Source organism: Pinus tabuliformis, chromosome 4_2 (assembly GCF_031772625.1).
Source record: "Pinus tabuliformis cultivar Carrire ecotype Pingquan chromosome 4_2, CPIR1, whole genome shotgun sequence".
NCBI lineage: Eukaryota > Viridiplantae > Streptophyta > Pinopsida > Pinales > Pinaceae > Pinus > Pinus tabuliformis.
In genome coordinates, this window is record NC_142304.1 from 672,203,244 (window position 1) to 672,217,185 (window position 13,942).

General features: G+C 34.7%; 1 protein-coding gene across 1 annotated transcript; it reads left to right on the top strand.

The window, feature by feature from the left end:
- Positions 1-5,594: 5,594 nt before the first annotated feature.
- On the top strand, positions 5,595-7,363 carry LOC149171220 (uncharacterized). Its single transcript, XM_089425893.1, has 2 exons — positions 5,595-5,703; positions 7,125-7,363. The coding sequence occupies exons 1-2, from the start codon at positions 5,595-5,597 to the stop codon at positions 7,361-7,363; spliced, it is 348 nt and encodes a 115-aa protein (XP_089282019.1).
- Positions 7,364-13,942: the final 6,579 nt, after the last annotated feature.

The following is a 13,942-nucleotide window of genomic DNA, read 5'->3' on the forward strand; positions in this document are numbered from 1 at the left end:
TACTTATTCCAATAGTTTTTTTTTTTTTTTTTCTAAAAATTATTGAAATTGTAAATTTGAATTATATATTCTACACAATCCAAATATTAAAAATAAAAATAAAACACTAAATCCATTTACACTTCATACTACAATTTCATTTAAAACATTATAATCTTATAATACCTCAATTTCAATAAAAAAAAAAAAAAAAAACTCAAATCATAAAATAGTCCAATTATACTTATAAAAATGATTTTAATGAAAATAAATTTATCACTTATCGGAATTTCTTTTTCTTTTATAAAAAAATCTATCATATTTTTTCCCTTTTATAAAATTAATAACCAAAATAACCAAAATAGCAATTAATATTTCAAAGAACGAATTTGACTCCAAAATTATACAATTTTGCTTATTCTAAAGCTCCCACCTAAAGAGATCAGTTTCCTCAAAAATTACACAATTCTATTGGTTCGAAAATCTCCCAATCGAGTGCGTTTTCCTATTCGTTTTTGTAAGAGATCAGTTCCCTCCAAAATTACACAATTCTATTGGTTCGAAAATCTCTCAATCGAGTGCGTTTTCCTATTCATTTTTGTGCTATTTATATGGCAATTGTCTATAACGTGACTTTTTGAAAGTCTTTCTGGCCGGTTTTTCCGGTCAAAATCCGGCAGGAATTTATTGGAATCACAAGTTTGATAGCTAGTTTCTGCACAATGAAAGCGTCCCAGGGGTTTTCGAGGGTGCTGAATCCAAATATACAGTTAAAAAACCATTTTAACTGCAACAAATCAAGATTTAACCTCAATTTCTTCCGCCGCCGGAATCTCCAAAAAGTCGCATTATAGACAACTCCATTTATATGTGAATTTAATTTTTATTTCCACTTAATATAGTATATTTAATTTAAAAGTGCAGTTTAATTATTAGGTAACATGTTTTTTCATCAATTTTATTAAAAATATGATAGAGATTTTTTGAAAATAGCAAATTTGATTTATATAATTTGTATAATTAAAATGTGTTAAAAATATTTTTAAAAAACTAAATCTATTTATACATTCAAAATTACATTTTAATTATAAAAAATTAACAATTTTTAAAATTCAAAAAATTTATTACCAAATTAAAAAAAAAAAAAAAAAAAAAACATTTAATAATTAAATTTTAATTGCGTTTTAATTTACTATACAAATAAATAAATACATATAAAAAATAACAAATATTTCAATAATAAAATTATATAATATTACAAATTTTTACTATACAAAAAAATTATAAATTCCATTTTCTTCTTTAGAAGTAATACTTATTTCAACTTTTATATATATGAGAAAATATTTTAATGTTGCATATAATAAAATATTCAATACCTAAAAAAAAATAATTGAAAATTAAAAAATAAAATAAAAATATTAGGTGAGAGGAAAATTGTAATTCATTTCGTTCTTAATATAAAATTAATATGTAACTTTTAAAAATATTTATAATAATAATAACTTTTAATGTGGGTCATTTAAGTAATATTGACTTATGCTTCAAAATATATTAATAACAAAAAAACCATTTCAATATGGAGAATGTAGTAAAATATGTTAATATCAAATATACATATATTATATATTGTTTAAATAAAATAATGTGTATATCTTATAAAGTAATTGAAAAAATAAGTTATTATGGTTAATATTTGAAGTAGTTTAACTAGTTTACATTTTGGTCATTTTTTAGGTATATTTTTTTTCCATTTTCTTTGAAATCTAACAAAGAACTTTTGGACTTATAAGTTTAAATTTTTCAAATTAAAAAACCTACTTTTACTATTTCATATGGAATTAAAAAGTACAATCCCTTTACTGCAAATGTAGAGTACAAATAACCTTATCCAGTCATGAAATGATTGGCATACTACCTCATGAAAGGGTTGGTAGACTCAAATAGATTGAAGGATAGATCGGAGGCTAAAACCTTAGTGTGAAATTCCAAAATAGAGACAACATCATCTAGGAGAAGAGCTTGATTAGAAAACATATATGTGATGACATTGTTCTCCCAGTGTAAAAGTCAAAATATCATTTAATTATTCTTGCAATTGTCTATCCTTCCATTGCCATGCTTGTAAATGAAGAATTCAAAGTTCATTTCTTCCATTAAACCGTTCCACTAATATCTTTAAATCCTTGTTAATTTGAATACTCTCACTTATTTCCAAAATATATTTTATATAACATTCAAAAATACAATTTATAAATAAAAAGTAAACATTGTATACATTGTATATACAGCATTAAGAACGGTAATATTGAATCTCTGGTTACATATCTTATTCAATCTACGGACTATGTTTGGAGTGTGGTTCGACGAATCCGTGATCAGTGATTATAGGTGTGGCATCCTGCGCGGAATCCATTATCTCCATAGCCATGGGATTGTGCACTTTCATAAAAAGGGGAATAATGTTCTCGTGGGCGTGCACTGTGAACTCATGTGAAGCTTGCTGACCTTGGTCCCTTGCGAAGCATGTGAATTGTATATTTTTAATATAGAAGATAATAATTATATCCAAACAATAAGGTGTTTTATAATTTAGTGTGAATGATTCAAAATTTAAAAATGCAAGGGAATTTTATTTTAAAATAAATTATAATATAAGATAAATTATAATTTTGGATTTATTAAAAGTTATTTTTTAGGTATAATTTTTTTTTAAAGTGTGAAACTTAAAATTTCCAAAAAGTTCATAGTTTTAGAGATTTATTTCTTTATAGTAGTTCAACAATACAGTACTAAAATGTTTGAATTATAATAATTTTTTCATTTTAATTTACGTTATATAATATATAGTGGTTATTGAAATAATTTGCTCAACATGGTTATTGGAACATTTTATTTGTTATTAATATTATTACATTAAAATGCTTCTTGTTATTAGTATATTTTTAAATACACTCACTTTAAGTAGAAGCATATATTAATGGGATAGAATAAGATTGAATCTCTGGTTACATATGATGTTGATGATGATGATTAACATCTCCATTAAGTCTTATATGGTCCATCTAACCTTAAAAGGTAAGAAATTACTTAGAATTTTTTATTATTTTATTTCTATGGTGGGAAAACATTGAGAGAAGGGTAGAATTTTATTTCTATGCTCCAAAAGCATTGAGAGAAGTGTTCCAAGATCACCATAGTTTTGTTGATTTAAAAGTTTAGAAGATTGGTAGTATAACAAATATTTTGAAAATAGATTGAATGTGAATATAAAATGGAAAAACTAAGAGAAAGTGTTTTTTGTCTTCAACTATGTGATAATCCCATGGATGACAAACACTTTCATCTCATGGTGTTTTGGGAACTCACCAAATCCCAATTTTACTATGAGGTTCATGAGAATTTTTTCATATTTAGCAATGTTCATTTTTTTCTTAACATATATATATATATATAAGAGAGATGAGTTTTAGTTATTTTTTATAATATCTTAGTTTTTTTTTTACCTTTGACTTTTTATAATCTCACAATTTCTCCCTAAATTTTGAAGTAATAATATTTTTAATATTATCCTTATCTAAAACGATCTCCTCCTTATGACATCTTTATGGAATTTTTATTACATCCTAACTTGAGTGGAAGGGTGAGGGTTTGGGTTAGAGTTAGAAGCAACTTTAGAAAGCCTTTTGGCTTCCATGTTGTTTAACTTCTTATACATAAGATACCTATTTATAGTCATACTTCCTATGGGAGAAAAGGTATATGAGGATAAGATATGTAATATTTCTTTTAATGTTGAATTATAAGCTAATAGAATCACCAATCTGCAAAATCGTGCACTAGTCGGAAAATGTTATTTTTTTGAGATGGATGATCAGACTATGCATGCTTGGTTACAAACTAAATGGCATGCTCTCCTAGAATACATGCCAACGGTGGTCAGGCTGCTTAATGGTTGGTATAGTTTTCATTTTTTATGCCACGAAGATCTGGAGCTGATTCACAACTCTCCATGGGTAAATGGACACAGCTTCCTTGCCCTGCATTCTTGGTACTTTGGTTTTGATCCCATAAGGGACACTTCTCAAAACAATTTAATCTGGGTCAAATTACCAGGTCTTCCCATTGAATATTGGGCTCCTAAAACTCTACAAGATATCGGTCATGCGATTGGAAAATTTCTATATGTGGATCCCTGCTGCCTGGGGCCTCCAGACAAGAGATTTGCTTGGATTCTCATCGAAAAGAACTATAGGGGTGGATTTCCAGACCACATATCTATCAGTTGGAATGAATCGATGCTCACTCAACGTCTGGACTAATGGGGGGTCCCATTCAGTTACATAAACTGCTACCGGACTGGTCATCTGCTGGCACAATTCCCCTGCCGATGGAGAGCCCGCCCTTCTGCTGCAAATAAGTCCCGCAAAAGCTTTCTGAATCGGAATATCTTTCAAAGCTCTGGAGGCTCTTCCCCCGGTGGTTCGGAGACCCCTCCATGTGGGAATAATCCCCCACACTACTTAAGTACTCCGAATCCACATTCCTCCATTTTATCATTAAAAAATCATCCAAAATCATCGCAGATCCCTTCCATATCCTTCCCTCCTTCGGATGACGTGGACCTCCAAACTACCTCCATGCCTTCTATATTTCCCTTTCACATCCTTGATGTTCCTCCCCCTCCAAAAAATGTGCCTCCTCAGCCTTCCATAAACGACCCTTTGTCAAAAAATCATATTTGTTATGTACAAGCAATATCATCACCCCATACCACCCCTTCAAAATCGGCCTCTATCAATCTAAATCCTACCTCCCCATCCACTCCAATCACATCGCCCACAAATTCAGTGGACAGCGATGTGGAATTCCTTCTGCAGAAGAAATCTTTGGACCTCCGGTCCCTCACCATACTTAAATCCTTGACCCCCAATTCCCCCCATATCAGCCCAACATTCGGGGGCAATATCACTGCATGGAAAATTTTAGGGGCTAATGTTCGCCCAATGGGCTAATTTTCCATGATTTTTCCACAAAAAAGATTCGCCAATTTCCAATTTTATAAAAGACGATTCGCCCAAATTTTAGAATATAAAATTATTTTACCTTAAAAATCGCCAACATTATATAGAGACTATATATAAAATAATTATAAATTTGATTAATTTTACAAATATATCAATAAACATTTATAATTTGCATATTAGGGATTAGTGAGATTCGCCAATGTTTTAAACTTCAAGAAAATTAATTTTCCATCCTTAAAATTTTCCTTGTATCACTGTGAGAAAAAAGAAGGCTACGGACAACAGGCGTTTCCGTGGCCATATTCGTAATCCTATTGTCCCTCCTGATCTGGACTCATCCTCTCTCATTGATATCCCCATCGCAGAAACAACAACATCTCGGGCCCTTGGAGCACATCAGCCCAACAAGCGCCCCATATGACATTTATCCTTTCTCTTAATATGTGGGGGCTTGGGGCAGCTCCGATATATCTTGCCCTGAAGGAATTATTCTCCATCCACTGTCCATTCATCATCCTTATCCAAGGAACTATGCACCCCGCTGTACAATCGACTATTTATTTTCGTCGAATGTTTCCATCTTGGCACATGGCTGCCATAGCTGCAGTTGGACTTTCTGGAGGTCAGATTTTCATCTGGGATCCAAACCGGGTTCGGCTTCGGGCTTACTCTTGTTTTGCTGACATCTTTCTTGCTGGTAACTTGCGCGGGTTTCTGGGTAACATCCATATCCTCAATATATATGCTCTGTACTGAAATAGAGAGCAATTCTGGCATCGATTGGTGGACTCGGATCTCCTGCTCCTGCCATCCCTCATCTTGGCTGGAGATTTAAACTGTACATTTGAGGATCATGAATATTGGGGGCATAAATGTTGTGGCGACCTTATGGCTGACTCCCTTAAATCCATCATTCTGGATCACAATTTGGTTGACATTTGCCCTAACCACATTGCCCCCACCTAGGATAACGGAAGATCAGGGGACTCATATATAGCTAAAAGACTTGACAGGTTGCTCATCCACGATATGCTTATTGACAGACTCGGATTGGTATCATCCGAAATTATCAGCAGTTATATCTCGGATCATTGTCTAATCATTCTTCATTGGAGACATCTAGACTTCAGAAGGGGGTTGCTCTTCAAATTCAATCGAGTCTGGTTAGAAGACCCTTCCTATGCCGACCTTGTTAAATATATTTGGACCTCCATTCCAAAATCCTCTACATCCCATATAGGTATGTTCCTTGACAAACTTAAAGCTCTTCGAAATGCAACAAAAAAGTGGGAACGGGAGAAGAAAATACAACTCAAGAGTGAGCTCAAAGAGATTGATCAGGAGTTGGATACTATCAGCAGAACAATGCAACTCACACTCTCAATCCAAATACTCGATCTAGAATTTCGTCCCTTGAAAAACGTAAAGCACAAATTTTGCTTATTAAAGAAACGACTTGGAAGCTCAAAAGTCGAGTCACTTGGCTAAAGGAATGGGATTGGAATACAAAATTATTTCACAGGTTTGCAAACTCTCGTAAACAAAAGAACTCCATCTGGGAGATTTCTGATTCGGACAACACTAAATTACAATCACAGGATGCAATTAGCAGGGCTGCCTTCCCATACTTTGAATCGGATTTTGCCCAAACACCTTTGGGGGACCCGGAAGAATTATTATGGGGAGTTTCTCGTTTTCCATTGATGTTCAGGGAAGAGGCAAACAACGATCTTATCCAGCCTGTCACTTCAGAGGAAATTCAAGCTATCATTCTTTCTTTCCAGAAAGACAAAAGTCCGGGCCCTCATGGCTGGACTATGGAAATCTTTGCACACTTCTTTGATTGATTTAAGCTCGATTTGGTAAACCTGGTTGAAGAATCCCACAACCTGGGCTCGGTCCACCCCCTCTTAAATTCCTCATATATAGCTCTTATCCCCAAAAATAAATCCCCTCTCACATTCTCTGACTTCCGTCCAATATCGCTTTGTAATGTTTTTTACAAAATAATATCCAAGACTATTGCAAATCGTCTGAAGCCAATTTTGTCTAATTACATCTCTCCCCAACAATATGGCTTTCTTAAGAACAGACAAATTCATGACGCTGTTGCCACAGCGCAGGAATGTATACATTCCATTCAGTCGAAGAACCTTGATGCTGCTATAATGAAAGTCGCTCTTACAAAATCTTTCGACTGTCTGAATTGGGCTTACCTGAGGCTGGTTCTTCATAAGATCGGTGTACAAGCCCATGCTATAAATTGGATCATGGCCTGCGTCTCCTCTATCCAGTATGCTGTTATCATAAATGGACTCTCGACCACGTTTTTTCGAGCAGCCAAGGGTCTTAGATAGGGTTGTTCCCTATCACCCCTTTTATTCATCCTTGCAATGGATGGTTTGAGTCTCCATATATCTGATGCTGTGACCATGGGGCTTTTCTCTCCTCTCAAACTTGCAGAAATATACAAATCTCACATAGTTTCTTCGTGGATGACGTTCTCATTCTCGGGCTTCTAAACAAGTTTTCTTGGTGTCATTTATTTCAAATCTTTCATAAATTTGGAATTATATCGGGCCTCAAAATGAATCATTCCAAATTGGTTATTATGTATAATCTGGAAATATCTAATACCATCGTTTATATTGCTAACCTATTTGGAATTACTACAAAATGCTTCTCATCCAGTCTGAAATATCTTGGCTTCTATTTGAAACCATGCAAGTATAGGAATTCGGATTGGAATTGGCTTGTTGACAGATATTTCTTGAAAATATCAGCATGAGAGAATAAATGTCTTTCTTTGGGTGGACGTTTCACTCTCGTCCAAGCAGTTACAACATAAATTAGTGTGTACTGGGCGCACTTGTTTTATCTTCCGACTGCCATAATTAAAAAACTGGACAGAATCACAGCCATCTTTATTTGGTCCGGCATGAAGCATCGACAAAAGTTTCACTTAACAAAATTGCTTCACATCACCCTCCCAAAATCCATGGATGGATGGGGATTTTTGGGATTGGTATCTGGAGTAACATCATCAATAGTAAATACCTGAACAATATCGACTTTAAAGTCTGGATGACAAGTGGACATATAGGGAGAACTTCTGGCTCTGCGATCTGGAGAAGTTTCTTTAAAATTCAATTTTTTTTTATAAATATGCTGGCTTGGAATCTAGGCTCTAGTCACCATACAATATTGGGTCGTGACCACATCAAAGGATTGTCTGATCATATCCTCATCCCGGATCACTTCATTGAGACTCTACATCGCAGTGGCATCTTCTTTTGGCACCAAGTAATTTTTACTTGGACAATCAACATACCGATTTGGAAAGAGGCTGCTCAGATAAATCTCTCTGGAGCTGCTGCTGTTGAGTGGAAGCTCATTTGCTCACATTTAAATCTAGTAGGCCTCTATAGAAATGAACTTGTGGATTCTATAACATGGTCTGGTAAATTAAAGGAAAACAACATTGTTGTCGCTGATACATACTACCAGCTGTGTTTACTTCAAACTGACCACCCAGGGAATGGGTGGTTCACAAAATTTTGGAGTCCACTTCTTCCCATTAAAATCACTATTTTCCTCTGGCTGGTGTGGAAGAATAAAAATTTGACCTGGGAAAACCTACAAGTGCGGAACTGGTCTGGCCCAGGATTCTGTGTTCTCTGTGAAAATGACGCTGAGAACAACACACATCTCTTCAGAACTTATGGTTTAGTTGCCACTTTATGGCAACAATTAGAGTGCAAAATGGGCAGCATGGGGCCATACATATGTGACGTTGAACCCTGGCTGACCTGGTGGAGCAACCAATCCAGCCCAAGAAGGCTCATTCCTGCAATTTTTATATGGGAAATATGGAAATGGCACAACAACATCATTTTCAACAATCACAGGGAGTTGGCATCGAGCATGTTGGAGAGAATCGCTCGAAAAGCAGATGATGTTCTACAATCCACTCCAAAACAAAGGCCAACTCGGACATTACAAAATATGGAATTGGTATACCCATCAGGTTTCTTTGATGGGGCCTCAAGAAATCATAAATGTGGTTGTGGATTCATAATCAATCTTCATCCAGAACTATCATATCATGTCTTCTGGGGGGCTGGAACTAGAACAAACACTAAGACGGAAATTGTGGCCCTCTGGGGATTACTTTGGTTCACAAATTTTCTGGACATTTAAAATTTACATGTTTTCGGTGACTCCAAAGTAGTCATTGACTATGTTTGTTTATAGGCTCATATTCAAGTATCTTCACTACAAGGTTGGCTAAAGCAAATCAAAAATATTTGGAGTTCCCTCAAAAATCCCACTATCTAGCATATCAGCAGAACTTTAAGTACTGAGGCTGACACACTGTCAAAGAATGCTCTGGACTTGGAGCTTAATGGTTTACATCTAACTATCAAATTGATGGAGACTTGGATCGATGTTGGAAACTTCCTAGTCCCTTGTTAGTTCTTAGATCTATTTTTTGCTCAATTTTTTCCAAATTACCAACTGCATACTTTCTTAAGAGTCTGCTGGAAACACTCTTTTTGTTTATAATTGATCGCGATATCCAACCAGATTTTTGGAGTTTTTGCGAATAAACCATAACAGGAGTCAAAGGCTTGGCCACTAGGCTTTCAGTGTCCTCTCCCAGGAATGACTGCTCTAAACTTGTAAAATATAACACTACGTTTCCTCCTGGGTAGATGGTGTTATAGTTATATCATATATACTCCTATTTTCTATCTTCCACCGGAGTTCTTGCAATCAGATTCAGTACAATACTCCTCGGCTGATGCATAATAAGCCCTTCTGATGCTACAGGCAGCTATACATCGGCAGGACTTCCCATCAGGAATACACCTTCAACAATACATTATCAACACAAGTTTTTGGTCTATGACACAGACTTTTGGTTGATAAAATAGGCTAATTCTGTAAATTACTACTGAACTGTAACATGCATAATATATCCTCAATTTTATCCTGATTTATCTCAAGAACACAGTGTTTGCTTCTGAGTTCAAGAACTCCACGTGTTTTGCCATATTATCAAATAAGACATCTGATGAACATGTCGATTTGTACTACAATTGCCAATATAATACATATATAGCTTTTTCCTTTCTAAAAAAATGGTTATTAAATTACTTGTTCGATTTTATCATTCAAATATTTATTGAGTTCATTTTGGACCATGTAACATGATTGGACTGACATAAACATTTAGTGTGTTTTTCCTATCTAAATGTTGATGCATGAATGACGCAAATAAGGGAAACATGTTTTTATATGACATGTTATGATGTAACAAAATGTCGCAGATTTTTTGATCCGGGTGCGGGGAAATTAATTGAAGATACAAAGCTAGGACGGTGAAACCTGTCCTGTAACGATGGTGATGAGTAATTATCAACCAATAATTGACAACTAAAAGTTGGAATGGAATCCAATTTACAAGTATGTCAGAATAAGTGGCAAAATTCAGAGTCCCCCTAATTTCCAATGTCAATATGATGTCAAAAGACGATGCACAGCTAATGCTATACACGCTGCAGTTATTAATGATTTTGTTGAATTGTTGTTTATAAAAAATTAAAATGAAGATTTTATTATTTAAATTCGTACAATTTTCGTGTGTTAAAATTTGAATAACTTGTCAAGTACATTTTTATTTCGTTCCCCCATATAGGGAGAGAATTATTATTTTAATTTCATGACTTTGTACACGTTAAACATTGAATTTCAGATGGCATATTTTTATTAAACGTCAAATTAGTGGGAAAATAAATTTTAAAACATCGAATTCAAAGCGTAGCCCATGCAACTACACTGGCTAATATAATATAATATCATATTCATTATTTAATATTCTTGTGTTCCAATCTGATTTTAGACCCAAACCATGCAGGCAATGAAAGATTACGTCAACTCAACAATATGATATTTTGATTTATCACCTATATCCGGTTGTCAAAATAAGTTATATTATAATGTTTTAGTCTCTAAATGGTTACGTATAATCCATCAAATATAACGACAATTAATTTTTTTATTTTTATTTTTTTTTCTTCATAGAGAAAAAACCATCATAGCTTATATTAAGAGAATATAATAATCTGAATACATAGATATGTTGGAAACTGATTTTCCAAATATACTGAAGAGTATCAGGTATTCCAAATAACTAATTACCAGATGCCAAAATATAATATCATATCAGTCCAAAAACTTTCAGAATTGTCTTAGACCGATCAGCACATATTAACAGGTCAAATTGAAAAGATTTACAAGATTGAAACATTTTCAACTGAAAAGATTTACAAGATTGAAACGCTTTCAAAAACAAAACATATCAACAATCCCTGATAAAAGACACATAATTGAGAATCAAGGTCCAAAATCAGCCATTTAGGTTGTGACTTGCCAAAATTGGCAACAGAATAGAGTTCAGAGACGCCCTTGAATCTTGAAAAATATTAACATTCCTCCATTTCCACAAGAACCAGCAGACAAGGATAAACAAAGTTCGTCGGGATAAACTCTGCTCGCTCCACCATTTAAAGCCATCTTGAACAGAGGAAAAGACCAGGTAAGGAAAACCAAAAGACAAAGAAAGTTCATACGAGATATGGAGAGATGAAGCACATTGGAAGAACATATGAAAATTTGTCTCAGCCGCACTCTGGCACATGGCGCATCTGCCCGGACCATGCCAACCTTTCTTTTGAAGGACCTCCCAAGTAAGATTTCTGTTCCAGAAGACCAACCACGAGAATAAAATCATTTTAAGTAGACATGCCGCCTTTCTAGAAGATGTGGTAAAATATTTTTGTCTTTCAAATAAAACGACAAAAATATCTTACCACATCTTCTAGAAAGTCTCTCCATGAAATTACACGGAAGAGACCCCCACTTCGCCGACACCATCAAAATATTTAGTTACGACACGCATTTGACCCCTCTCTGAGGGTATTCTGGTGGGGGAGGTGATACTCCCACCGACACGTGCAAAAGGGTGGTGACACGTATCGTAACGATTATTCTATGGATTCTGGATGGAAATTGCAGTTGGAGGGCAAGTGCAACCAAGAGAAGGAAGAAGATATACTAGAGTCAGTTTTTTTATTTTTATTTTAAGTTTTGAATTTATCTTGATTGTGGGATTTGAAGAATGTCTCAGAATTATATGGTTAGGAAAGAAGTCAAACAACTATTAGTTTTGTTTTCGATCGGCAGATTTTAAAATATTCCAAAAATATACCATCCACATAAAAATACAACACCTAACCTGAGATTCAGGCACGCTTAATTAGAAAGTCATGAATAGAAAACATGTGCGCTGCCGAACAAAGACGACTTTTAAAAGCACCGCCTAGGTGTTCGATAGCGGTTAGGTAACCTTGACACAACTAATGGTCGCCACCAGAAAAATTCAAACATGCCAAAATCGCTGGCAGGAGCCTTGGCGATTCAAACATGCCAAAATCGCTGGCAGGAGGCTTGGCTGTTACGAAAGAAAGTAAGTAAAACACCGCTAGCGTGTCACTGCGGACTTTCTCTCAAGGGTCCTCTTCCCACGGGGCATTTATAACGTCTCCACAACATCAAGAACCCGAACATGCCGCACGATTGAAAAATGAAACGATTCTATATTATATTTATATTTAATTGGCTGGGAATGGAGACTCAACTCGAAATGGGGGAAGGGAAATCTTCAATGTTCTATTAATACGCGCACAATGCAATTTTACCAAGTATGCTGAAGGGGAAATTGCACGTTGGATGTAAAAACAGAAACTTTTCAAAATTAATTTCCAATGTTTTGTATGCTGAAGGGGAAATTACACGTTGGATGTAAAAACATAAACTTTTCAAAAATAATTTCCAATGTTTTTATTCGATCACATGTCTGATTTCATGAAAAAGTTATTAGTCCCGGTTTTTGGAGGCAGGGAATCTAGTGATCAACAGACGTTGATCCAATATTAATTTACTTTGACTTATTATCGTATTTAATTTTTAGCAAATGTTCTAATAAGAATATTTTATCAAATAAACTTTTAGTTTTAATTTGGAAGTTGTGTTGTTGGCCAGAATAAGTTTTATTGTTGGCAAGAATGTATGATTTTCATGATGTATAGGATAAAAGGTTAAAAATATTTAATTTTCACATTTCGTTAAAATATATATATATATATTTTAATTATATTTTGATCTAAAGGGTGTTGTGTAACTAGCTATTGGTATGTTAGATAGTTTTTTCACAACTGTTAAGACAACACAAACTCCCTCTTGTTGCTTATTGTTTAAAGGCTCTGTAGGCTTTGCCTTTTGCCCTTGTTAAAGCTTAGATTTTAAGCCTCTGCCTCAGAAGGTTCAACGATTTCTCCCTAGTGCACTAGAATACCTTCGAAGGTTCGACTAATTCTCCTGAGTGCACTAGAATACCTTCAACTCATTCTCCTGAGCACACTAGAATAACAGAATGAGCACACCAAAATATCTTCACCATAATACCTCTGAGTGCACTAGAATACCTTCAACTCATTCTCCTGAGCACACTAGAATAACAGAATGAGCACACCAAAATATCTTCACCATAATACCTTTGACTCATTCTCGTGAGCGCACTAGCAGAAAGACCAGAATAGCAGAAAGAGATGTTTCATGCCCTTAAGTTAATTGAAGGGTGCAAAGAAATCCTTGGGGAAAGTTCTACGCCTCTTTGAGAAGAAACTCCAAGCCAAGTATGAGGTCAATCCTAGTCCGCGGAAAAAAACGAATAGGAAAAAATGGAACAAAAAGAACAAAAACAATTGAAATGCTTATGCTTTTCCTTGCGTTTATGGGTGGCCGATTAGGAAAAGCAATGCCAGTTAGCATTGTTAGGTGTACGCAACTCTGTAGCAGCATCAACACTTGCC